The sequence below is a fragment of the Psittacula echo genome (genome assembly GCF_963264785.1).
Source record: "Psittacula echo genome assembly, chromosome: 2".
Classification (NCBI taxonomy): Eukaryota; Metazoa; Chordata; class Aves; order Psittaciformes; family Psittacidae; genus Psittacula; species Psittacula echo.
The window spans coordinates 57,993,636-58,020,669 of NC_137737.1; the positions used below are offsets into that span (position 1 = coordinate 57,993,636).

Below are 27,034 nucleotides of genomic sequence, written 5' to 3' on the forward strand. Positions count from 1 at the left end.
CCTTCACCTCTGCCTTCTGCTGCGCGGGGCCCGGCGCTTTCCTGCTGTCGTTTCTGCCATCTAGAGGGGACGCTTCCCCATTGCAAATGTATTCCTCAAAACAGAGCGAAATCCCACAGGTTCACAAAAACATAAATAAATAAAATCAGAGTTGGTCACTCGCTACGAAGAGCGATAGAGCAATGCACGCTGTCAGCGTGGAGAAAGCCAGATGTCAAGAAAAATTCTGGGGAGGGTTTTCCTGCCCATTTAACCAGAGCTAGAACATCACAACACAAAACTCCCGACAGTAGAAAGAATTTCAGTCTAATCTAGGCAAGATGTATTTAAAACAGCCCAAGAGAGGTAAATGATCAAAATAATCAACAAATGGTCCTTCTGAATTCCAGCGAGGTACTCGAGGGGTTGCCCAAGACCTGGTTCTGCTTGCTGCTGTCCACAACATAGAGCTGTGGACATCAGGTCAGATGTGGGTTTATAGGGAGAAAATATCTGAGCATGGAGGGAAGGGATGTCATGCAGAGGGACCAGGACAGGCTGGAGAGGTGGAGCCGTGCAAGCTTTATGAAGTTCAACAAGTGCAAGATCCTGCACCTGGATCTGGGCAATCCCAAGCACAAACACAGGCTGGGGGAGACTGGATTGAGAGCAGCCCTGAGGAGAAGGACTTGGGAGTGCTGGTTGGTGAGAAGCTCCCCATGACCCGGCAGTGTGTGCTTGCAGCCCAGAAATCAACCATGTCCTGGGCTGCATCACCAGCAGCGTGACCAGCAGGTTGAAGGAGGGGATTCTCTCCCTCTACTGCACTCTGGTGAGACCCCTCGTTACAGTCCCATGTCCAGCTCTGGGGCCCCAACACATGAGAGATGTGGACCTGTTAGAGCGAGCCCAGAGGAGGACACGAAGATACTCCAAGGGCTGGAGCACCTCTGCAATGGAGACAGGGTGAGAGAGCTGGGCTTGTTCAGCCTGGAGAAGAGAAGGCTCCAGGGAGACCTTAGAGCAGCTTCCAATGCCTAAAGGGGCCAACAAGAAAGCTGGAGAGGGGCTTTTGACAAGGGCAGGTAGAGACAGGACAAGGGGGAATGGCTTTAAACTGACAGAGGGGAGACTGAGATGGGAAATGAGGAAGAAGTTCTTCCCTGTGAGGGAGGTGAGGCCCTGGCACAGGTTGCACAGAGAAGCTGTGGCTGCCCCATCCCTGGCAGTGTTCAAGGCCAGGTTGGACGAGGTTTGGAGCAACCTGGTCTAGTGGAAGGCGTCCCTGCCCGTGGCAGGGGGGTGGAACTGGATGAGCTTTAAGGTCCCTTCCAACGCAGACCATTCTGTGATTCTGTGATTGAACAGTCTAGCTTCATCTAAGTTCAGTTTGGGGGCAGGTGGCTGGAAGCCACCACCTGCCAGATGGCAGCTCTGACAGACTCACGTCTTGAGGATCCAACACAAACTGCCTGCGTCCTCCAGGACACCAGGGTCTGGGACAAGTGATCCTGTGAGCAGCTGTGCTGCATGCCTCTTTGCATCCACTGTTTCTTCCTGGAGCCCAAAACCAGGTTAACCACCTGGAGGCACCAGACATGACACTGCTCATCCCTCTCTCACACTTAGCTCTGGCGAAGGCTGAGTGCTCTGAACACAGGGGCTCAGTGAGGAACCAACACCTTCGAGAAAGCTCAGGACACGATGTGCTGGAGGGACCAAAGCACTCAAAAGTTATATGAAAGCATCAACCTTCAGGCTGAAGAAAGCTGGGGAAGTGAAGCGCAAAACGTCCTCCCAGCCCCCACCACGCAAAGCTCTCCGTATCTCAAGCCAGAGACCAGTATGAGGGACAGCAGCTAGATCACATGCATCCCTCTTAGAAGGGATTTACTGTTGTCCTCAAGCACATCAACAAAGAGGTTGCACAGTTTGGGAAAGGAATCTGTTCTTCCCCAACCTGTAGGTTTAAAAGCATCTAGCGATCTACCCACACCTAAACTCAAGTGGACCAAGTACATGTGAATTACAAGATTGCTGCCAGGATGGCAGAGGAGAAGCCGACAGTACTTTTACCCCCAGAAAACAAGGCAGTGGATAGATCATATAGTGCAACCGTTCCCTTCTCCTCTCCGGTTATTAAACAAATGCATCTGCTCACTAGGACTGTGGCTAGTGCCGAACTGTGCTGCTCTGCTACAGCAACAAAATACAACACCACAGAGGCAGGCACTGACAGCCAGAAATGCCTTGAAGAGCTGCAGCCAGACCTGCAAAAAGCAGCAGGAATCAGAGGGAGAAGAGGATGCAAACACTTGTGACATCAGGCGCTGGTGAAGGAGTAAGCCCCTCCATTTGCAGGTGGGTCACATCAATCTAAGTATCTCCCTGTTACTGAGCAGCATTAGCTGTCACAACATGTACCTCCACAAATATTGCAGCAGGATCCAAAGCCACGTGTTGGGGCCACAGCTGCCCAGACAGCTCCTCTACTGCCTCGCAGAATGGCTCTGCCCTTTGGTGGCAGACACCACACAATCACTTCCAAAGCATCCTCCTGAGGTACAAACCTGGGAGAGCACACACCAAGTCTGTGGCGAACACAAGCACAAGTGTGACTGGGTTTCATTTTCTTTCCTTTTAATAGAAACGTTCTAGAGTAACTCGGGAGGAGGATCAGTCTAAAGGGAATGTCTCTCGCAATGTAATGGGTGTCACGTGCTTCGGGAATGATGTGCAAAGATAAAACATCCAAGCGGGCTCAGATCAGGATTTCCTGGATTCTTGGGTCTTCTTGATTTCCTGCAAGGAGATCAGGAAAACTACTGAGCATCTGCCACTCTTTGGGAACAGCTCTTAGTTTCACAGCTCTGAAGGCCACAAGAGATCATCTCCTCAGACCAGCTCCACAACATCGCAGGACCAAGCTCAGAGTTTACACATGAGCCTTTAGGGAGAAGGCAAGGCTTGACTTTGAGGGTCTTCAAAAATGGCCACAAAAAAAGTGAACCCCTTCCATACTGCCAAGGGACATGTGTTTATTCTGCCCCCAACCCAGTATTGTACTGGATCCATTCCCCACTCTTAGGCCACTGATCCATCATTGCTCATACATGATCCATGCTCAGCTGCTCACTAAGCAGCTCAAACCATATCAAGTGTGTGCATGTGGTCACATTTCTATGGCTGCCTATAGACAAACCTTCACCTGCTCATCCTAGAGGTCATCCCTGCTCAGGGAGTGGGGCAAAAAAGCCCTGAATGACAACTCACCTCCAGGAGTGTCTCCTTCAATTCAGAATAGGCTTTTTCTAAATCATCATTAATAATGACCAAGTCGAACAGGCCAGGCTCTTTACCTGGGGAAAGAGACAGCGATAGGGAGTTGAGAATGTTAAGAGCTTGAGAATGTGTTTCCGCCCTGTGTCATCTCTCGTGTATGACCTGAGTTCCTATGGCATTTTGTTACTATTTCAGCCCCTCTGCCAACCACTCACGAGGAACTGCAGTGGGAAACGACGCAGTATGGTGTTTAGATCAAACTCAGGTGATGTCCAAGCCCTGCCAGTGCTCCTTTCAGAACACAAGTCAGATGTTCAGGCAAAAATCAATTCCTAAATCAGCAACGCATCCCTTCTCCTTATGCACATCACCCAAAGGCCCCTGCACTTACTAAGTTCCAAATCTATGCGGGCTGCAGTCAAACGCTTCATTAAACTTTCTTCTGTCTCAGTCTTTCGGTCACGTAGTCTTTTTTCCTGAACACAATGACAAAAATAATTAAGAAACATGTGTTCCAAATGCTGCACACAGAAACCACCACCTGCCCCACAAGCCAATGCCATTTGCAATTTCCTACTGCCAGCAACCACTGGCACCCTCTGCAAAGAGTGAGGGGCTTAATTTACAGCCCAGAGCAAACCAGTCACCAAGCTGAGTTTGGGCTCAAAATCTCCTACCCAGAGCTCAGGCTGCCAGTCTCTTGTTTTCCCCCTGCTTTTGGGTTGGTTTGGTTTTTTGCAGGTACTGCTGGGAGATGAAATCACTCTGCTGGATTCTGGCAACTGGTGCTGTCGGCTTTCTCCTGCACAAACTCAATGAGAGCAAGAGGGGAGAACCAGAGTTGTGGCCTTTACTGCCCATACTCCTTGCACAGCTTCAGCAAGTTGCATATACATGTATGCACATCCATCTCTGCACCATGGCAATGATTTCACCTCTATGAAAGGCACACTGCAATCACTATTATATAGGGCCCCATAAGGCCAGAGAGGTACAGGATTTCCAGTGCTGCTGAGAACCAGCTTCCCTCGGTTTAATCTCCTCCTCTCCCCAGCATTAAGCACAACTAATGCATTTAAAGGCTGGCCATGCTGCAATGAAGTCTATAACTCAATGCAGGCAAACACGCCAAGGTGTGGAAACTGTACAGGAGGGACTCAAAAAAAAGAGCACAGGAAGATTTATCCCCTGGGGGCCAGACGCTGGGGAGCTGGACTGGGCAGAGGTGAGGGTGTGCTCGGAAATGTCCTCCCCACCTATTCTACATCCCTTAAAAACATATAGATGAATCAATGAGGGGGGAACCCTCATTGCTTCAGAGCAAGACGCTGATTACCTCTAACTGCCTAACGGCAAAGGAAGGCAGTCGCTCACCAAGATGTCTATGGACGGAGGTTGCACAGAGATGTAGATGGGGTTCAGGTCTGTCTTCTTGATGTTCTTCACGCCCTGGATGTCGATGTCAAGGACACAGATCTGGTTCTGGGCCTGGACAGCCTGCACTGCACCTTTACTGAGGACAGAGCGAAGAGGGAAGGGGTCAGAGCATCCAGCCAGAGCAGTGGGGGCTTGGTTTGTCCCCCTCTAACAGCAGGTCTTCACCTCACAGGACTCTCATGTGCCCAAATTGTGGCAGGAGAGGAGAGCCTGCTCTGTTCTTGCTGAGCAGTTCTCTTTCTCCAGATGTCCTCTGAATCCTTAGAGCAGAGCAGGGACCTGCTGTCTTCTGCTAGAGAGGCTGGCAAAACCACAATGGAAGGTGTGGAAATAGGTAACACACAACTATCCCATGAGCAGACTGGCTCAGGTGCAAGCTGTAAAGCTCCTGCCTTCAACATACCTAGCAGCAACCTTCAGCACAGAACAAAACCAGTACAAACTTCCTCCTGCTTCAGAGATCCACCAGTTTCTGTACCCACAAGCTCTCCTGAAACATGCTTGAGATGGACACTTCTGCCTGAGTCACAAGATGCACAGTTAAGAAAATATTTTAAGTGGCACCTCTCATATATCATTACATATGGTATCTCTTCCCCAGCATGGGGGAAGTGCCTCAAGCTTTCTCCTGAACACCTAAAATTGTCGCCCAGAATCAGCAGTGCCACAGGTACCACAGTTACATGACAGCTCACTGCAAATACAGCTGGAGAGGACAGAGGCAGCTCAAGCAGAAGGTGCCTTGGAGGAACAGGGAACAGAGCCAAGATGGCGAAAGCTGTAAAGACTTCTGGGAGCCTGCAAGCCCAGAAAAGCCCCAGCAGACTGAGATGAGCACTGGAGCAGCCTGGCACAGTGATGCTGTGAGCTCCTCATGCCGAATGTGGGGAAGAGCAGGCAGATAGACACCTTTACAGTTCTGCAGCTGGTGCGGTCAGTGCAGCAGGGTCTACTGCCTGCAAAGACACCACTACGATGGGGTCATGCAGGAGGACGGAGGTGGCAGGTGACTTTCCTCCTGACGTGAGAGTCCAATAACACAGGTCATGCCCTCAACAGGAAGGACGAAGCTGAAGTGAAGCTGTGAGACCAGCTATGTGCCCTATACAAACACAGAGGTTTGCTGCATTGCTCGAGCGGGGTGCAGCAAGAGCCCAGATCTGAGCACCATCCACCACAAATTCACAAGCACTCCTCCAAAATGGCTTGGTTTGACTTGTGAAAGCCACATGCTCCATGTGGTATCACCAGGTATCAACTAACTACTGCTACAATCAATCAACAAACACAAACATATCATTTAATTTGGTTAAAGTATTGAATTCCTGCAAGGAAATTGGCTGAGGAGAGATGTTTTCTCACCACCCACCCTGAGGGAAAGGCACCAAAATCAACTCCACCTACATATCGGGCATTGGAGAGCAGCTGTCTCCTCCATGCTGTGGCCAGCTGGATTATCAGGACCCACGTGAAGGAAGGAAGCCTGTCCTACACAGGATGAAGTCAGGGATTAAGGAGCTTGAACTCAGTCTCTCCTTGTTGCTGGGTATTTGGAAGATGAGCTGTCAGCTTTCGCTTCTCTTACAAACAAGAAACACTGCAACTATCAAGGCCAGAGCAGAGGGGATTGTGCCCCTCCACGAGCCTCAGATGGAGCACGGCCAGACCCTTGGCAAGACTGCCCTTAGCTGTGGTGACAGCAAGCGACGCCTGTGCACATCACACTGAAACAGCTCACCATTTCACACTGAAATGCAGACTCACCAAACATTCCTTCAGAGCTGTACACCTATACCACATTCAGTCTGGGGGCCTTATGTTGGGACCTCCCATAAAGAATGCCATCTCCAAAAAATCCTCAAGAAAAGGCACATTTGGCTCTTTAAGAAATCTATGTCTTTCTGAACAGCATTGCAGGAAAGTTTCTTTAACACAACTAATTAAATATCTCAAGAAACATTTAACTCTCCTCCTTAGAAGGTCCTTTACTACAGCACCACAACTTTCTCACAATAATTATATAAGATATCTGACTTCTAATTAACATTGCAGCTTAATGTTTTATTGATCACCAGCTCCACCGCCGAGGGCAATGCTATTTTAAAATCCACCTAACTCTTTAACCGCAGTCAAGGGTGCTGTGCAATCTATCTGTTCATAGCAGCCACTTTACCAAAGCAGCCCAAGAATTTGTTTCACAACAGCCAACAGTTACAGCTTCTGCTCCCAAATTCAGCATATTCACATCATTAGAAAGTAATTCTCCATTCTGCCCACCATGCTCTGCAAGCACTTGGAAAATACTAAGGAGCATAAAAATCACCCCTGTGCAGGAAGAGTGTTAAGCATATGAACTACTTCAGCAGCCCTCAAATACTGGAGGCTATAGAGGATCTTGTAACACAATGATGATTTAATTACAATGAGCTACCTCTCTGCATGAGTTAATTTTGCCATCTTAATAAAGCTGATAAGGACCTCACTGCCAAAATTAAAACGCTTTGCTTATTGGCAAGAATCTGTGTGTTTGGGGGAGAGTGTACCTAAGTCAAAATACATTTTCCTTCACCATCATCTCAGCTCACAGCATTGCCTGGGTTCAGCAGCCACACTGTCTGAGCCACGTACCTTGTTCCATACATATTTCCAGAGAACTCTGCATGCTCGATGAATTCACCAGCATCAATTTCTTTCTGCATTTCCTCTCTCGTCACAAAGTGGTAATCTGGATAGGGAAAACGGGAAAAACAGCCAGGAATTAACAGCTTTGAAGGTAAAGTTCATGGTCAAAATGACACCCGTGGGTGCTTAGGGGAGAAGCAACTTAAAATCTGCTTTGGACAACACTGGCAGACTGCAGATATCTACCTCCTAATTACTGTATACAGCATGCCTTCTCTACACCAACTGCCCAGACACCCGTTCAAAATGTTCCGGAGCTTTCTGTGTGGCCAAAAATGCTGCTGTTTCATACCCTTTACCTTTTGTGGTGCAACAGGACCCCCCCAACGTGCCCACAGGTGTGGAACACATTACAGCTGGACTGCCAAGGCTCTTAATTTGAAAGCATTTACGATTAAAGACTATAATGGGACGACAGAGAGAGAGGCAGATAAAAGGGAACATCAAAATCAAATGAACTAAAAAGGAATGTTTCTCTATCTTTTGTTTAAAACCTCCCTTTCACTTCAGAGTGAAAACTGTGATAGGAAATTAAAACCAAACCTCATCTGATTCTTTATGAAATATGCAAACAAACCAGAAAACAGAAAAGCAGCTGGACACAAGCTATTAATACAAATAAGGACATCTCATTAAGCAGGTGTGCTTTCCAAAACAGTCTACATTTGCAGTATCTCACAAAAGCTACCTGGCACTTTGGAAAATCAAGCCACTCACGGGCCAAGTATGGACTCAGGTGATTGAATTGAGCCATGCTTTGACAACTTTGGTCAGTGAGTCAGAGACAGTGTCTAGAAAAGAACACTGATGGCACATGCTCTGCCTCTGTTAATGTATCACTGCCTAATTAAATTTTGATTTTGCTCTGCCAAGTACATCCCTCCTCATTATCTCCTCTCCAACACTTGGCACATGTTGCAGAACAGTAATGGCTATAGTCTCACTGCCACTGAGATAAAGAACAAAAGTGTGTGCATCATAGAATCCTAGAATGGTGAGGGTTGGAAGGGACCTTAAAGCTCCTCCAGTTCCAACCCCCTGCCACGGGCAGGGACACCTTCCACTAGACCAGGTTGCTCCAAGCCCCATCCAGCCTGGCCTTGAACACTGCCAGGGATGGGGCAGCCACAGCTTCTCTGGGCAACCTGTGCCAGGGCCTCACCTCCCTCACAGGGAAGAACTTCTTCCTCAGATCTCATCTCAATCTCCCCTCTGTCAGTTTAAATCCATTCCACCTTGTCCTGTCTCTACCTGCCCTTGTCGAAAGCCCCTCTCCAGCTTTCTTGTCAGCCCTTTTAGGCACTGGAAGCTACTGTAAGGTCTCCCTAGGGCCTTCTCTTTTCCAGGCTGAACAAGCCCAGCTCTCTCAGCCTGTCTCCATAGCAGAGGTGCTCCAGACCCTGGAGCATCTTCATGGCCTCCTCTGGACTCACTCCACGTCCTTCTTCTGTTGGAGACCTCAGAGCTGGATGCAGGACAGCAGTGGGGGTGTCTCACCAGAGCACAGTAGAGGGGCAGAATCCCCTCCCTCAACCTGCTGGTCACACTGCTGGTGGTGCAGCCTAGGACACGGATGGTTTCTGGGCTGCAAGTGCACACTGCCGGCTCATGGTGAGCTTCTCATCAACCAACCCCCCGCAAGTCCTTCTCCTCAGGGCTGTTCTCAATCCAGTCTCCCCAGCCTATATTTGTGCTTGGGATTGCCCTGCACAAATGCAAGACAAGACTTTGCAGAGGCCCACCTCACGAAGTTCAACAAGGCCAAGTGCAAAGTATATATGCATATTTAACTACATGTATACATACCCATGCTAAAATACGTAATTACTGAATGTCTGCCTAACGAAATGCACCCTATAAACATAAATGTAGGACTAACTTAGTTACTAGAAGGGATCCATGCACATAGTTCACAAAAGCTTAAACATTTTCTGCAGGAAGTATTTGCAGAGCCTGGTGAGACAGGCCCAACTGCAGCACACTCACCTTTGCCATTTACTTCTCCAGGTCTTGGCTGCCTTGTGGTATCTGTAAGCAAAAAAACCCAGCTTTGTAAATATTGTAGATCACCCAAGGATGTAACAGTATCAAAGAAATAAGAGCACTATGCAGCAGATGAACCCAATCATGTAGTAAGCTGATCCTCTACTTAAAATTACCAAAGCTTCCAGAATCAGCTAGTTTAACACAGCAACAACATGCAGGATTGGCCTGTAATCAAAGAATCCTAAATAATATGAAAACAGCCTAGATTGTTAGGGGCTGAGTGATCAGTGTGGGACTTATCAGGCTGGGCTTAGTTTTCAGCTTTGCTGCAGCCTTCCTGTGTAATACTAGACACGTTACTTGGACCTCTGCCTCAGATGAGGGGAATTAGCGGTGCCCTACTTCACAGAGTTACCTTCATTTGAAAAGATCATGCATCACCCACATAGGTGCTTAAAATAGCCAGATTTAATGAATAAGGGCAAACTCCTGCATGAGGTGAATAAATCAGACAGCCTTTGAAGCCTGCTGGAAGTCATTCAAACTGGTATTATTTTAAGCACATGCTCTGTAAAACCAAAAAGGAGCTGACAGTCATTGTGGAGGGCAACACTGATTATTTTATTTAGGACCAGCAGGAGTTAACCTAATGAAATAAGGCTCTGATCACCTCGTCAAGGTTTTTATAAAGCACCAGTTGCCAAGGTCTAAGTGGCCTATGGAGATTCAGGGAAAAAAATAACCACCAAGAGGCAGCCTTGGGGAAAACAGTAATATTAGTTTGGAGTGAGAAGAGAGATTCAGTTGAATCAAGAGCATAGGATGAAACACAAAAGGAAAGATAATTTTAAGTTGTGGGGTTTTTTTATATCTCCAGTAACATTAAATCTTCAAACACCCAGTATTTGCTCTTTCATGGAGATCACTCAGATCTCAGAGCAAGAATTTCAACTGCAGTATCCAAAATGGTTAGGACACTAAAAACCATTATGGTAATGTACTGAAATACACCCTGCAGAGCTCCAGGGAAAATCAGGAGAATGAGCTGGGGACACAGCCCAGAGTTACAGTAACCTTTAATGTGTCACTCAAGAAAAAGAGAATGGGATTAGTATTGCAACAGGTAACCTGCCAGAGAAAAACTCCGTGCATTTACAGCCTCTGTTGTGGACACAGGAGGACTTCAGCACTGCTGGCAGGCATGACTGGACCAAGCCGACCGGCCAGGAGTTATTTTCACATTACAGGGAACCACCCCAGGCAGAGAACAAAGGACCCTCGGCCAGCACTTAAGTGACCAATGTAGAAGAAGTTAACAAACCACCATAGTACTGGCAAGAGAAATGTGTACGCAGGTGATGAGGTGAACTGCTTCACTGACAGACCTGGTAATGAGGCAGGCTTCATGAAACTCTAATTTTAAGTGTAAGCCTCTGGCATGCCACCCTTGGGCTCTTGAAATCCTCATCAGCTTGCACAGGTGGATGGAAAGAACTGGCTTTTGAAGGAGAGGTGTTAATTCAGAGTCAAGAATCACTCAGAAAAATCTCATTACCTCCTTGAGCTGTGTTTAGAGGTGTTTGGGGTCACCAGATCAGGCAAGATTTGTCTGCTATTCCAGACAAATCTTAAGACTTGACGCTCAATACCGGTAGTAAAAGGCATCCTGACTTATTTTAACACCACGAAGGCCCCACAGACAAGGCCCTAGGATACAGGCAAGCCATGGAAGCCCATTACTTGGGGCATGAATACAGCAACAAAAGCAGACTCCGGGCTTGTGGCCCTGAACTCCACTGCCCTTCGCCAGAGACATACAGATACTCACGGGAGACGCTAAAGCCAAAGACGTTCTCATAATCTTTAAGCAATTTCTTTAACAAAGTGCTCTTCCCCGCACCTGATGGGCCACTCAGAACCACTGGCCTTGGTCCCTGCATGGCTAGAAAGACAGAAAAACATGTGTTTGGTTAGAAACATCCATGAAAACACACAGCTATGGATTGCCAGGGGTGCTTGGCCCCACAAAACAGCATCTATCTCTTATACCCTCGGATATAAGTTTCTGCAGGCAAATCTACAATTATGAGACAGCACAAGCCTAGAGCTGATAGAAAATAACTGGAAGTGCAGGAAATACAAGGGAAATTCAAACAACTATTATATTAGCAAACTGGCAGCAAACAGTGGGAGCTGCCACCTCTGTGCCACTGCAAAAGATCTGAGCTAGGAGCTCTGAGGAGGGAGACAGCAGTTTGGAAAGCAGAATGCAACGCACCAGCAATGCAGCAGAGCAGCTTCACCTTGCTTTGCTGCTGGCCCCCATTCTTACCTCAGGAGCAAATACCTTGGGCAAATAAAGGGCATGTATCACTGCAGCATGAACACTCATCCTCAAGGGACTGAGGTTAAACTCAGACATAACCCAAAGGAAGAGGAAACTGGGCTCCAGCTGTCATTAAGCTGGGATAATTCAAGCCAGCTCTGTCCTAGCTCTGTTCTCTACCACCAGGGTTGGGTCCCTCTGGGTCCCAAATCCTAAGGAAAGTTTTCTCTAATGTGAGGAAAACGCTGTCTGTGCCTTGGTGGCATGTGGAAACATCATGGGACATCCAAATGTGATGGGCAATGCCAGCTAGTCCTTACTGATGCATGTATAGCCACAGCTGCTTCCCTCTCACAGAGAGAGGTCTCAAGAGGAGTTTGCAGGAGATGCTGCAAGAAAAAAAGGCCGGAAATCTGCCAGTGTTACACATATGGAGCTCCAAGTGAGGATGGGATGCTCATGAGATCCCACACCTCTTATGTTGCCCATTTACATCCTAACAAGTACAAACTGTGAGCCCATGATGGACAGTTAAAAGTTTCCTATCAGTCCTGGTATAAATATCCACATCCAAAGCCTTTACCACAAGCAGACAATGTACTGAAGCCTACACCCAGAATCCCAGCATATCCTTCACCACTAAACCCCAAAGCCTTCAACAGCAGTCTGAACATGAGTGTGACAGGGGACACGAACATGCTTTGGAGTTTATTTCCACATTCCTTGGAACACTAACTCCAGCCCAAGAGAGAAGGGTTTGGTTCCTAGTACAGGAAAAAAAAAAGGCAGCCTGGGGCCACAGAAACCTTTCTACAGTAGTTTCTTCAACCAGGAAGAAAACAACTGGGCATTTTCATGTGCCTGCCTCTCTGGGACGAAGAAAGGTTAATCATCAACATGTGAATAAAGAACAAAATCCTGAATGACAGCAGGGGGTACCACTGGGGACCCTCATCCGCTGGCAATTTGGCAGCTTCTAAACCAGAAGTGATGATGAGAACAAGGCAAATCAAACAAGCCTATTTCTCCTATTAAGAAAAAAACCTGAACCATAATTCCTTTCTGCAGCAGCAAAGCCCCTGGAAATGCATATTTTTAACCTCGGTGCCTGGGTGTGGCCTTGGGAGCAATCAGCCAACAGACAGTATAATGCCCTTCCATTTTAAATCAGATCAGAGCATTGTCACCCTGACCTTACAAATCACTTTTTAAACAGCCTTAAGCCAAACTGGGCCTTTCCCAAGGTCAGGCAAGGATGCTGCAGCAGGGTAACCTCACTGGGCTGCCTCCCTGACTCCAGCCTCCATCCCTAAACCACTTCTGTGCAGCTCTACGATCACACAGGCATCCACCAGCCAGCACCACAGCTAGAAAATTACACCAGTTTTTCCTCTGTTCCCCAAGGATGCTTTGCACATACCAGTCGTGTATCCATGCCTGCATGAAAGGATGGAGTATTAATACACAAAGTCTAAGTAGATGCAGCAGCAGCTCATGTGGGTGTAGAACCTTTAATCACCATCCAAATGGAAACTATTTTTTATTATTCTTTTTTTGCCATTAGCACACTCCGGGTGCTGCAGCCTGAGATGCACCAGATCCAACACTGCCAAGCTGTGCAAAGCATCTCCCTCTCCTCTGCCCCGCCAGTTCCTCTCGCCCACTTAAATACAACGGGTGAGCCTTAAACGCTGCTTGTCAAACACTCCAGAAGAGGAGCTACACAAAGCCCTCCCATCACCCAAGCACACTTTGCAACATGTCTGCTCCCAAACGATGCTCCTTCACTGCACACTGGCTTGCTTGGCCACCACTGAAAGCCCCTGCAGGGGACATTCAGATGCCAGCAGTGACTCTCTCCAAGAACTTCACAGCCTCTGCTGTGATCCAGCTGTGCCAGACATGTAAGTCCTGGTCCCTGCCTGCACTATCCAGCCAGGATGCTCCCATCCCAGCTAGAGGGAAAAGAGCTTCCCTCTCTTCCCCTCAAAATTTCATTCACCCTTCAGCAGGCACTGACAGGAAAAGGGGAATTCAAGCCTGCCCAAATCCCTTACAATCATTTAATTCAACCCCAGACAAACTGGGAAAGGATTGGCTGGGAGCACGCTCCTTAGCTTTAGAATCCTTACCTTTAGCTTTTACTCCGTTTCAGCTCAGGTATGAAGTTCTTCCCCTTGCAGCAGCGATATGAGTGAGCCGGCAGAAAGCTGGGCTATTTGCAAGCTGCCTAAAGCCCTAATTACCAAGCCGCAAGTTTAAGATGGCCAATGAAAAGCTGGTCTTTAATCTTCTCTCCTGGTTTCTCCTCCGCTCCCTACTCTCCCAGCTGGTAAAGCTATAGGCAAACAACAGCCAAACTGTCCCCGGCTCTGCAGGTAACCTCCGGGACCACATGGCCCCTGCAGTCACCGAGGTGAGGGGACTCACTCAAGGTGAGGTGGAGGGGACCCCAGGAGGTTTCCAGCCCACCCTCCTTGTCAAACATAGTGCAGCTTCAGCTGGTGTTCAAGCAGTGCCCAGACACCAAAACCAGACAGGCTCTGAGGTGACACTGATGCACAACAGGCACAAACCCAGGCTATGAAGCTGCTGTGCTCACATTACACACCCAACAGCTGTGCAGTTGGAAACTCTTCTGGAAAGGCATCTGCTCTTGTTTTTAGCCAGGATTTCTGCAGACAACAGTCTTTTTGGACCAAAGTTCACACCACCGCTGCCTCCAGCCACTGCTCAGGCCAACAATTAGGCTACTTATCCACCACAGAGGCAACAGGGAAACTCCTCTTGCCCACGGATCCAAACCCAAGCCTCCAGACAGCACATCCCAGTACCTCTGTGGTGTGTCTCCACAGGGTCTCTGGCACCCGTCTATCTGTGGATGCTCATGGTGCTTTTCTCCCTGAAAGAGCATTGATGAGGTGTCTGGGGAAGATATAGACACTCTCCTTGACCTTATTCCTTTTTTTCTCCCAAAAATACTCAGAACTAAAGTCAGAAAAGACACATACATTACTATCACAGGTCTCACTTTTTTGAGAAACAGGCTAAAAACAAGCCAAGAGACTTGCAGGTGCTTCCTCTCGCCTCCCTCCAAATGTATCCCTCCTCTTTTGCTGGGGATCTGCAGAGGAAAACAAGACTTAACTTAGAGGAGAGGGGGATAAATAAAAAGGCATCTCCACTGCCAGATGAAGGGGTTGGGCCTTTGTGGGCAGCTGACAGCAAACACCCACCTGGCAAATGGTGAATCTGTGCCGGAGCGGAGCAAAACCTGCTCCCACAGAGCACTTTCAGAAGGCACACTGCAGAATATGGGGGGCAGCTGCTTGGGGCTGGAGAGGCAAAGGAGGAAAAGGGAGGGTGAGCAGAAGATATGATCTCTGCTTCAAGACGTGAGCAGCACAGATGTGGTAGCAGATGCCCTCACCTCTAGCATCCCATCTGGTTAAACATGTGCACTGACTCCGAAGAATGCTCCTAATGATGAGCAGGTCTCCACAGCGACAGTACTCACCGGGCCCCTCTGCTCCCCCTGCCACACCCCCCAGCCCTGTTGAACACAGCTCCAATCCCTCTGGCAACCTGAAGCCCTCAAAAACCACAGGCAAAGTGCCCAAAACCCCAGAGAAGCCAGATTTGGTAGATCTGGGGCTTTTTCAGTCTCCTGTTTGGTCCCCAGCTCAGCAAAGCAGCTACAAATCACATTTTCAAGCTATTTGCTGCCGCAACATTACAGGTATGTATTTATGTTCAGCAGAAACTCATTTTTCTCCCCCCTTTTCTCAGATTCTGCGTTTTCAGAGCAGATAATGTGCAAATACCTAGCACAGAGGATCTCTCATCTCCACTGGCTTACTCCGAAGACTGTTTCGCATCCAGCTTAATCACCATGTACCACCAAAAACACAGCAGGCTGGAGCTGATGAGCAACAGAGTAGCACAGCTATCTGATCAAGATCCTCAAATCTGGGGAGGTGCCACAGCTGGGACTGAGGTCAAACAGCTGCAAAAAGACAAAGTGGTCACTCAAGGAGGAAATATGTTCCTTGGTCCATTCCTGCCTGCTAAGCTTGCCCCGGATTTTGACTGGGAGGTGGCAACACAACCAGAAAAGCAAAGGACAGACATCGCAGGAGTTAAAATTAATGCTGATTAACAGAGAGGCTTTACAGAGAAGGTAAAGCCCTCTTATGAAGTCGAAAAGAAGATTAAAGGACAGTTTCCCTGGAGCCCCAAGAAAGGTCTCCTGGATTAGGATTATAATCCCATCCACTATTTTTAGCAGGTTCATTATGAAGCCGCTACTCCCACCTTTCTAAATTTTGGGACACATTCTGAAAGCCCAGCCCAGCTGCTGCAGTAACACAGGAAAGCTTAGCATTGCCCCAGAGCAGACAAACCCTCACCATCTTGATGCCTGTGAAGAGCCCCATGGGCACTGTGACGCTGCTCCAGCAGTCACAACCCCAGACCTGTCATAGAATCAGCTAGGTTGCACAAGACCTTTAAGATCATCAAGTCCAACCATTACCCCAGCACTGCCTAGACCACCACTAAACCATGTCACTGAAGGCCCCTTCTACATGGTTTGTGATCACTTTCAACGATGGTGATTCCACCACTTCCCTGGGCAGCCTGTTCCAATGCCTGACTACCCTCTTGGTGAAGACATTGTTTCTAATATCCAATCTAAATCTCCCCTGACACAGCTTGGGACCATTTCCTCTTGTCCCATCATTTGTTACTTGAGAGGACAGACCAACCCCACCTCACTACAACTTCCTTTCAGGCAGCTGTAGAGAGCAATAAGGTCCCCCCGAGCCTTCTCTTCTCCAAACTAAACTCCACAGTTCACTCAGCCGCTCCTCATCAGACTTGTGCTTTAGGCCCTTCACCAGCTCTGTTGCCCTTCTCTGGACCTGCTCCAGTATCTCTCTTATAGTGGGAGGACTAGAACTGAACACAGTATTCACACACTCATTCACTTGGGGAACAGGTGGATGAAAGCTCTGGGGCTTCACTTGCAGCTTCCCAGCATGCAGACACTGTGCAGGATGGCTGGGCTCCAAGGTCTTGCCCTGCCAGTGGGCTGCTTACATAAAGGAATTACTTGAAATACTTAAATAGGAGCAGAGCATCCCCACGAAAGCACCCAGAGCCAGTGGGAACACAAAGCCACCTTTATCATGGAAGCAAATAACTGAAGAGCACTGACTAACCCATTGCTGGCTGCAGTGTGGGCATGCTTAGCTCTGCAGGGAGCAATGATGCTGCAGGAGACAAGACCCACTCACTCAAGGTGATTTCACTGCAGAAACCACCTGGGGACAGGCCAGATGGGCCAGCAGTCACAAGCTGGTGTCCTGCTGCAAAACCGGACCAGTTTAACTTAACCACCGGGTCCAATCCAGTTGATGCTGGCGGGTGCACTTCCACAGAGGTGAAGCTAAGGCAGGTGTAGTTTTACCACCCACCTCCCCACACACACATCGTGTTTCACCCCACAGAGCTGTATATTTGAGTACCTGCAAGCTGCATGCCCCAAGCGCCCTTTCTCACACTCAATGAAACCCACCCGATACAGCACACACACCCCTGGGCTCATCTAACCGGGAGCATTCCAGAGCCATTCCCAAGCACCACACCAACGTGGCTGGAAGAAAAGGGACCAGGGCAGCGGGGAGCGACCCAAGCATGTCCCACCGCCAGCCCTGCGTGGACTCAGCACCCCATCAGGCCCTCAGGGGGATGATGGGCGAGCTCAGCGTGCCCCGGCCACGGGCACCTTGTGACGGGACCCACACCCCTCACAGGCACCTCAGCGCGATGGGGCCGGCTGTGCCTCACCCCACCGGGGCTGGGCCCTGAGGAACCGATCCCGCCGCTCACCCGCCGCCCGCGCGATGGCTCCGCGCAGCCGCTGCCCGATCATGGGGATGGGGGCGGAAAGCGGAGGAGGGGGCGGTCCCAGCAGGCCCCACGTCCCCACCGCCGCCACGATGCGCACTGACGTCAGGCTGAGGGCGAACAGGAGCGCCGCGCCGCACGGTCACGTGAGTGGAGGGCGGTGGGGCAGACCACGGGCGAGGGAAGGGAGGGGGGGGATAAATGGTCAGTGAGCGGACGCCAGGATTGAGCAGTGGGGCATGGGGAGCGTTTGGGGCTGCTTGAGGGAGGGTAGGGTCGGCTCTGACCTGGCCATGCTTGGGGTTAAGGGGGTTAAGCCTAGCCACAGCGCGGCGGGGAGGAGCGCGGTGCCCTGGGCTGAACCATTTGCGGGAAGGGGTGGGGGAGGCTGCGTTGGGTCGAACCAAGATAGGGGTCGTGGTGGGGAGCCGTTGTGGGGCTGAACTGTGGCGGTGCAAAGGGGAGCCAGTATGGGGCCGAAGCATGGCAGGAATGGGGGGGGAGCTCTCATGGGGCTAAACCATGGGGAGGGGGAATCATTATAGGACCGAACCATGGCAGAGATAGGGGGAGTCAATATGGCGCTAAACTATGGCAGGGATATATGGAACCATTATGGAGCCAAACTATACGGGGGGAGCCTTTATGGGCCTAAACCATGGTGGGGAGGGAGGGAGCCAACATGGGACTGATGCATGACAGAGAGGGGACTTGGGAGGTTGCACTGTGATGGGGACGGGGCCATCACCCCACACCCATGCTGTAGGAGCTCTGTGTCTCCTAGGGTGTCCCTGGGAGGCTGCCGCACCTCCTGCTGTCTGCCAGCACCTTGCACGCTTGATCTGCCCTCACTCACTGGAGTAAGATGGCAGCTGCGAGATGGGCACTGAGGTGAGTTGGTGGCAGTGGCTGCAGTGCCCCAGCGGAAAAGCTGGGCCCTTCATCAGGAGCCTTGCTGGGGATGGGTTTTTTGGGGTGATGCAGGTTTGTGCCTTTCCTCATGAAGTCCAGCCAGGCCAAGGACAATGTCCTGCACCTGGGTCGGGGCAACTGCAAGCACAGCTACAGGCTGGGGGAGACTGGATCGAGAGCAGCCCTGAGGAGGACTTGGGGTGTTGATTGCCAAGAAGCTCCCCATGACCCGGCAGTGTGCGCTTGCAGCCCAGAAACCAACCGTGTCCTGGGCTGCATCACCAGCAGTGTGACCAGCAGGTCAGCTCTGCTCTGGTGGGACCCTGTCTGCTGCAGTCCTGCATCCAGCTCTGGGGCCCCCAGTATAAAAGGGTGTGGAGCTGTTGGAGTGAGTCCAGAGGAGGCTACAAAGATGCTTCTAGGGCTGGAGCACCTCTGTAATGGAGACAGGGTGAGAGAGCTGGGCTTGTTCAGCCTGGAGAAGAGAAGGATCCAGGGAGGCCTTAGAGCAGCTTCCAGTGCTTCATGGGGCCTACAAGAAATCTGGAGAAGGGCTATAGACAAGGGCAGGAAAGGGGGGAATGGCTTTAAACTGACAGAGGGGAGATTAGATGAGATGTGAGGAAGAAGTTCTTCCCTGTGAGGGTGGTGAGGCCCTGGCACAGGTTGTCCAGGGAAGCTGTGGCTGCCCCATCCCTGGCAGTGTTCAAGGCCAGGCTGGATGGGGCTTGGAGCAACCTGGTCTAGTGGAAGGGGTCCCTGCCTATGGCAGTGAGGTTGGAACTGGGTGAGCTTTAAGGTCCCTTCCAACTCAAACCACTCTAAGATTTAACACAGAGTGGTGGCATCTCCTGCTCACAGCCATGACTGACCTCATTTCCCTTTTACCTTCCCACCAGCGCCCTGCGCCTCGACACCATCCCCAAGCTGCCTCCGGTGATCGCCCTTTCCAGCCGCAGCAACTCCAACCGCACTTCAGTCTCCCACCTCCACAGGCAGCTCTACGGCCGCCTCTACCCCGTCCTGCTGGTCAAGACCGACGGCTCCACCATCCGCCTGCGCTACAAGGAGCCCAAGAGGATCATCATGGTGAGGCGGGCGGCGGGCTGGGTGGCTGCTGGCGCGGCGGAGCCGGGGCCTCACGCCGTTCCCTCAGCTGCCCCTCGACAGCAACACGCTGCCCGAGGCGGAGCGCAAGGCGCGGCTGCGGAGGCAGTTCCCCAGCAAGCCCAAGGCCGGGCCGGAGGACACCTTCGAGGGCATCGACCTGCGCACCTACGAGCGGTTCTGGAAGAAGTGAGGCGGCGGAAACAGCCTTTAATAAACAAATACAACCGGCAAACGGCTCCTCGTGGTGCCGCCGTAGGCGGGCTTTTCCTTCGGGTTCTTCCCCGCCTCCCCCGCGTTCCTTGATGCGGTGGTACGGTCCGCCTCGCAAAGCCACTCTCCCCACCCCGCGAGGTGGTAGCGGCCGGGGCGGGTTGGCCCCGCAGGCGGGAGCGAACGCCAGGTGCGTGAGGGGGAGGCTAGGCGTGTGTGACCCCAAGGTTTGAACCCGCACCCCCTGCCCTCAGTCCGGTCATGGGGGGGACCCCCGGGGCCGGCGTTCACGCACCTCCGGGACTTGCGACCCCCCCCCGGGCGTGCAATCGCTCTTCCGGGTCGTGCGACCGCCTCCCCCTTCCCTCCCCATTTCTCCAGTGTGTGTACCCTTCCTCTGCGATACCTCGGGTCGTGCAACTCCCCTTAAGCCGCCCAGCCTCCCTCCCCCCCACCCAGCTCTCCCATCTCCTCCTACCCTGTGGCGTCCACCCCTCCAGGCCCTGCAGCCCGTCTCGGGCTGTGCAACACCCCCCCCCCCCGGAGGCTGCAACCCCACCAGCTCCTGTGGACCTCCCTCAACCTGTGTGTTAACCCCCACGCCGTGTGTTCTCTGGCCCCCCCACTAGGCCCTGCCACCCCTCCCCAAGCCGTGCATCGCTCACCAGGCAGTGTATCTTTTCCCCCAGGCCCTGCCACCCCAGTTCAGGCTGTACATCTCCCCAAGCCGGGCACCCCCTGCCTCTGGGTTGGGCACCTGACCCTCCAGGCTGTGCAGCCCCCTTCTCCAAGGATTTGCCTACCCCACCAACTCTAGAGGGGACACATTTGCTTCCCCCAACTCAGTGACTCCCCATCATCCCCTACATGGAGGAGCTGGGGGGGCTAAACCCGGGCGTGGCCCCTTTGCAGGTCACCAACACCCCACCACCACTGAGGGGTCCGGCACCATGTTTGGCTCATCCCGAGGAGGAGTGCGGGGGGGCCAGGACCAGTTCAGCTGGGAGTATGTCAAGACAGACAAACAGCGTGAAAACTACCTGGGTAAGGGCTGACCTTGGCCAAACCCCCTTTCTGTCCCCATCCTTCCTGTCCCCCCAACACAGTTTTGGGGTGTTATGATGTCTTGCCCCCCCACAGGGAACTCTTTGATGGCGCCGGTGGGCCGGTGGCAGAAGGGGAAGGACCTGACATGGTATGCCAAGGGCAAGAAGGACACAGCCCCTGCGCTGTCCCGTGAGGAAGAGCTGGCCGCCGTCCGCCTGGCTGAGCAGGAGGCCATGCTGGCAGCCCTGTGAGTCTGCACCCCCTCATCACCCCAAAAACACAGGAGGTGCAAGGTATCCCCCACACATACACACATCACCTGGGTTTTGTTTTATAGGGGCTACAAGAACCTCAAGAGGCAGCCCACAGGGCTCAGCAGGGAGGTAAGGGGGGCCCATGCATCCCATGTCCTTTCCCTTCAGCTCTGTGTGGGGTTTTATGGGGACACACACATATTGAGGACATTCTTGACCCCTCACAGGACCTGGCCGAGGTGTGCAAGCGGGATGGCGCCGAGCGGGATGAGAAGAACGTGGACCGGGTGGTGGGCTTGGGCAGCTCCAGGTACAGGGAGGCAGTGGGGGTGCCACACCAAAGTGCCCCCATTTCAGGGCAGTTCGATTATTTAATTTTGCCATTTTAATGCTTTTTTTGTTGTTGTTTCGGTGGGGTTTGTTTTTATTTGGTGACTCGTCTCTCCCCAGTGGCAGTGCTGGCCGGATAATGCTCTCCAAGGAAGACAAGGAGGCGGCCAAGATGGGGCTTTCTATCTTCACGGTATGGTGCTGTCATCTTCCTTACCAGGTTTAAAAAAAGGGTGGAAAAAGGGCAGAAATCCCTGCCCCATGCTCAGAGTGTTTTATTTAAAACCAAAGCTAGCGGCTGTAGCACAAAGGCCTGTGTCCTGTCTGCACGGAGTTAATTTGTGGGGTTTTAATTGGAAGCAGCTCTTGTGAGTATTCTGGTTTTTCTGAATTTAATTTTTATTCCATTTTTTTTTTTATTGAAATCTAGTTTTTCACAGAATCACAGAACTGTTTGAGTTGGAAGGGACCTTAAAGCTCACCCAGTTCCAACCCCCTGCCACAGGCAGGGACACCTTCCACTGGACCAGGTTGCTCCAAGCCCCATCCAGCCTGGCCTTGAACACTGCCTTGAACACAGCTTCTCTGGGCAACCTGTGCCAGGGCCTCACCTCCCTCATAGGGAAGAACTTCTTCCTCAGATCTCATCTCAATCTCCCCTCTGCCAGTTTAAATCCATTCCCCCTTTTGCTGTGCTACAAGGAGAAAGTCCCTTTTTCTTGTAATTCGAAGCTGCAGCCTTACAGACTCACTCTTTGTCTTTTTCCTTCTTTCCAACCCTAGCACCAGAAAGTCTCCAGCAGCCCTGAGATGCCTGTCTCCAGGAAAAAGCAGGAAAAGGAAGAGAAGGTGGAGGAGAAACAGTGAGTATGGAGACTGCCATTTTGGTGGGGACTACCAGAAATGGCCTATTTTTGCAGGGAAGATACTTTGCAAAATGCTTCTATGGCTCCTTTTGGCATTGGGCTTGTTCTGCATCTGCCTCAATCATCCCCCAAACCTCTGCTTTGCCCCCAAAACCTGTTTGTTGTGTTGTGTTGGGTTTTTTTGTGGGCACTTCTTGGCCAAGGATAGAAGTGCTGAGATGCAGCTGGAGGGAGGGATGGGGATGAGTGTTTGGAGGAGCCAGACAGATGTGTGGGGCAGCGATCCTCACTGGTGTCTTCCCTGCAGACCAGAAGGGAGCAAGAAATCCAAAAAGGAGAAAAAAAAGAAGAAAAAGAAGAAGCATAAGAAGGAAAAGAAGAAGGATAAGCATCACAAGAGGGATGCTGCCTCATCGTCCTCTGAGTCTTCTTCGGACGAGGATGACAGGTAGCTCAGGGTTGTCAGGGCTTAATTGCTGGAAAACGGGATGAAGGATTTAGGAGAGCTGCATGATCATGGCTGGCATCAGGATGCCCCATCAGGATCTCCTGGCTTTCCAAAATCCCTTTTTCATCCCCAGAATCAGCTTCTTGGTGTTCTCTGTGTCCCCACTGTCCCTTGCTTTTCCTTACCCATAGGCACCAACGAAGGAAGACCCAGCAGCACCCGGAGACATCACGGCACAGTGGCCGGCATCGACGCGACACGGATTCCTCCAGCAGCAGCAGGGATTCCGGCAGGAGCCCCTCGCGCCACCCTGCCCATCAGCGGAGCCGGAGCAGGGACGGCCGCAGCCGGCACCCGTCCCCGCGGCGCAAGGGGAGGAAGAGGAGCAGGAGCCGGTCCCCTCCATCCCGCGGGGCCAGGCAACGCCACGACACCGATTCGGACTGAGGAAGCTTGGGGGTTGTTTTCCAGGGAGAGCTTACAGAGACTATCTGTTTTATAAGGTTATTAAATTAAAGAAGCCACAGCTCTGCTGTTGCTGGGGCTGAGCTCAGCAAAGCGCAGTGTGTGGTGCAATGGCAGCTGCCCTTTCCCTGCCCACAGCTCCTGCCTTCGACATGTGACTGCCCCGCCAGTGGTGGGGTCAGCAGGGTGCCAGGTGCTTTTCTCCTTGCTGCCTGGATCCATCCATCCAGGCATGATTTAGCTGTGGGGTGGCACTGGGGTGATTCTGGCTGCGGTGCTGGAAATGCTGCAAATACTTTGTGTTTATGTAAAGAGACTTACTACTATGCAGTTATTATTGTTGTGTTTTTAACATCTTTCAAAGCCCTCAAGTAGCTGCCAGCAAAGCGGCTGAAGGAGGGTTTCTTTCCTTAAACCTTTCCTTAAGTTTACAGCTGTGAAATAAAACTCAGGACTCATGCAGTGCTGGGAGGGTTTTGCACCTTGGGCCTGACTGGTTTATGAGAGCCAGGCCGTTGGGCTTTTCTTGTTGTAATGGTGCTCCCCACGGGACTACACATGCAGCGATGCCCTCCATGCCCTATGGGTGCTTTCCAAGGGTCATGGGTGTTCTCCATGGCTTGCGATAGGCTCCCTGTGGGCTATCACACACTCCATAGGGCACGTGTACACGTGCAAGCTGGAGCACTAGGGATGTCAGTGGCATCAGGAGGCATGTGACACCTCTCTACAGAAAGGGCAGGAAGGAAGACCTGGGAACTACGGGCCTGTCAGCCTGACCTCGGTGATGGAGAAGGTCATGGGGCAGATGATCCTAAGTTATGTCATAAAGCACATGGCAGGAAAATGAGGGGATCAGGCCCAGTCCACATGGTTTCATGAAGGGCAGGTCCTGCTTGACCAACCTCATCTCCTTCTGTGATAAGGTGACCCATCTGGCTGAGAATGGACATTGTCTCTTTGGACTTTAGTAAAGCATTTGACACTGTCTCCCACAGCATTCTCCAGGACGAATTGGCTGCTCATGGCCTGGATAGGAGGATTCTTCGCCGGCTTGGAAGCTGGTGGGATGGCCGAGCCCAAGGAGTAGTGGTAAATGGTGTCGCATCTAGTTGGTGACTGATCGCTGGTGGTGTCCCTCAGGGCTCAGTGTTAGGGCCAGTGTTTAATATCTTCATGGCTGATCTGCATGAGGGGATCAAGTGCACCCTCAGTAAATTTGCAGACGATGTCAAGCTGGGCGGGAGTGTTGACTTGCTGGAGATTGGGAAGGGTCTGCAGAGGGATCTGGACAGGCTGGGTCAATGTGCTGTGGCCAATGGTATGGAAATGGCTGGAAATCTGCTCATTGGAAAAGGATCTGGAGCCACTGAACATGAGCAGCTTGTGCCCAGCCAGCCAAGAAGGCCAGTGGCATCCTGGCCTGTATCAGCAGTAGTGTGTCCAGCAGGGGCAGGGAAGTGATTGTCCCCTGTGCACGGCACTGGTGAGGCTGCACCTCAAATCCTGTGCTCAGTTTTGGGCCACTCACTACAAGAGAGACGTTGAGGTGCTGGAGTGGGTCCGGAGAAGGGCAATGAAGCTGGTGAAGGGTCTGGAGCACATGAGGAACAGCTGAGGGAACTCGAGTTGTTCAGTCTGGAGAAGAGAATGTTCAGGGGGGACCTTGTCGCTCTACAACTGCCTGAAAGGAGGTTGCAGTGAGGTGGGAATGGGTCTCTACTCCCAAGTAACAAGCAGTAGGACAAGAGGGAATGGCCTCAAGCTGTGTCAGGGAAGGTTTAGATTGGATATTAGGAAAAATCTCTTCACGGAGAGGATGATCAGGCATTGGAACAGGCTGCCCAGGGAAGTAGTGAAGTCACCATCCCTGGAAGTGTTCACAAACCGTGTAGATGTGGCATTTAGTGACACGGTTTAGTGGTGTACTTGGCAGTCCTAGGCTAACAGTTGGACTTGATGATCTTAAAGGTCCTTTCTCCAACCTAATGATTCTATGGTTCTATGACTCTTGATGCACTGAGAAAAGGGAAATTCTCATCAATAAACAGAAATATTGATCCAAATGTAAAGGGGCTGTCCCAGGCAGCTCTGGACCGGAGCATCGCTGGCTGCAGGAGTGACCGTGCCAAGCACAAGGGCCCCGTTTGTGAATTAATGACGCAACATGTCCTGCTGCACACAGGCCGGGTTTGTGTGCCTTGGCAAACAAGAGCCCCGGGCCGGCCACCGGCCTTACATTGCACTTTGGCAGCGCTGGGGGGTTTCTGTCGCACCATGACAGCCGGGCGGGAGGGACGGGTGTGGAGTGGCGCTGCTGGTGCGGGGTGGGACCAGGCGTGCCCGGTGTGGAACAAGGGCAGCATTCATCACGGGGGGGACACAGCAGGACCAGGCTGAGGAGGTGAAATAAAGCCCTTCTGTCCTGCTCCCCGGCTGCGAGCACGTGCATAACACTGCCTGCACGGGCAGCAGGAGATGCTGCAGGGCAGTTGTAAGCTTCCGTGCTCCCCCAGCACACCCCAAGATGCTTTCTAGGGGGGTTAACAACCTCTTGGCAGCATTTCAGGGCTATTCCTCTTGGTCTGAGCAGCCACAGCCCCAGGTCCAGCCCAGGGACGCACTGGTGGCTGCCCACAAGCAACTCATGTGGTGCAAGTGGGGGGTATCCCTGAACCCCTGTGCTCCCTGGTTGGAGGCTCTGACCTGACCAGCACTTCCCAGACCAAGCTCACCAAGTTACAGGTCACACACCCCCACCCCCTCCCGGATGTTTGAGGTCCAAGCTGTGAAAGGGGCTTGCTGGGAGCATCCCAATGCAGGTCTGTGTTAACAGGAACCCAGTGCCAGGAGCTCCAGGCTGAAAAAGGAACTTTGGAAGAGCTGAACAACCGCAGCAGGCAGAGAACAAACCCAGAGTCCACACAAATCCCAGCACTCCACTTCAAGGCATGCTCCCTGCACAGGCTCACACTTCCCTTTTCTCTGTCTCCCACGCAGCTGGATGGATGCTTCCAGCAGGGCTGGACTCTGCCAGGACAATTCACATCTGCAACTCTAAGCAGTCCCAGGCAGGACAGGCAAATGTTGGTTTCATAGAATCACAGAATGATTTGGGTTGGAAGGGACCTTAAAGCTCATCCAGTTCCAATCCCCTGCCACAGGCAGGGACACCTTCTACTAGACCAGGTTGCTCCAAGCCCCGTCCAACCTGGCCTTGAGCACTGCCAGGGATGGGGCAGCCACAGCTTCTCTGGGCAACCTGTGCCAGGGCCTCACCACCCTCACAGGGAAGAACTCCTTCCTCAGATCTTATCTCAATCTCCCCTCTGCCAGTTTAAAGCCATTCTCCCTTGTCCTCTCCCTACCTGCCCTTGGCAAAAGCCCCTCTCCAGCTTTCTTGTTGGCTCTTTTAGGCACTGGAAGCTGCTCTAAGGTTTCCCCAGCTTTACCAAGCCCGATGCTGACAGGGCTGTGGCACAGCCATCCTGGGGCAGTTCAGCCTGGCCAGGAGAGCTCCCTCTGCCCAGCTTCCTCTCCCTCCCCGGGAGGTTGCACCTCTGGCTCCCTGCTCCGGCAGAGAACTCTCACCCATTTACTATGGGGTGTGAGCAGATGCCTTCCCTGACTCCACAGCCAGGTGTTTCGCAGCTCAGTTTTCCCGCTCTCTCCCCTTTGAAACCTCTGCCAAGGCTTTACCCCCTGCCTGTTGCTGTTCCTGGCTGGACTGCGGGGGAACCACATCAGAGCCAGTTTTGTGCTCACCTTGCCCCTGGACATGAGCCGACTC

General features: G+C 51.7%; 3 protein-coding genes and 1 long non-coding RNA gene across 5 annotated transcripts; 2 read left to right on the forward strand and 2 right to left on the reverse strand.

Moving 5' to 3' along the window:
- Positions 1-2,643: 2,643 nt before the first annotated feature.
- Positions 2,644-17,707, reverse strand: GUK1 (guanylate kinase 1). 2 transcript variants are annotated; one of them, XM_080611635.1, is made up of 8 exons: positions 17,585-17,707; positions 11,195-11,308; positions 9,367-9,408; positions 7,327-7,423; positions 4,636-4,774; positions 3,653-3,737; positions 3,253-3,338; positions 2,644-2,781 (listed from the first exon to the last, which is right to left on the reverse strand). In XM_080611635.1, exons 1-8 carry the CDS (start codon positions 17,625-17,627, stop codon positions 2,746-2,748), a joined length of 642 nt encoding a protein of 213 aa, XP_080467761.1. In that variant the 5' UTR covers positions 17,628-17,707; the 3' UTR covers positions 2,644-2,745. The 2 variants fall into 2 exon arrangements, with proteins under 2 accessions (XP_080467761.1, XP_080467762.1); XM_080611636.1 differs by having other exon boundaries at positions 17,513-17,603.
- On the reverse strand, positions 14,703-15,640 carry LOC308217198. Its single transcript, XR_013956203.1, has 3 exons — positions 15,517-15,640; positions 14,929-15,027; positions 14,703-14,816 (listed from the first exon to the last, which is right to left on the reverse strand). It is a non-coding gene; the product is annotated as an uncharacterized lncRNA (long non-coding RNA).
- A 7-nt stretch (positions 17,708-17,714) lies between the features above and the next one.
- On the forward strand, positions 17,715-19,927 carry MRPL55 (mitochondrial ribosomal protein L55). Its single transcript, XM_080611638.1, has 4 exons — positions 17,715-17,748; positions 18,387-18,493; positions 19,414-19,603; positions 19,671-19,927. The coding sequence occupies exons 2-4, from the start codon at positions 18,468-18,470 to the stop codon at positions 19,812-19,814; spliced, it is 360 nt and encodes a 119-aa protein (XP_080467764.1). The 5' UTR covers positions 17,715-17,748; positions 18,387-18,467; the 3' UTR covers positions 19,815-19,927.
- On the forward strand, positions 19,911-23,569 carry LOC308218056 (multiple myeloma tumor-associated protein 2 homolog). Its single transcript, XM_080611634.1, has 9 exons — positions 19,911-20,024; positions 20,747-20,878; positions 20,975-21,128; positions 21,219-21,264; positions 21,363-21,445; positions 21,586-21,658; positions 22,249-22,328; positions 22,639-22,779; positions 22,971-23,569. The coding sequence occupies exons 2-9, from the start codon at positions 20,785-20,787 to the stop codon at positions 23,224-23,226; spliced, it is 927 nt and encodes a 308-aa protein (XP_080467760.1). The 5' UTR covers positions 19,911-20,024; positions 20,747-20,784; the 3' UTR covers positions 23,227-23,569.
- Positions 23,570-27,034: the final 3,465 nt, after the last annotated feature.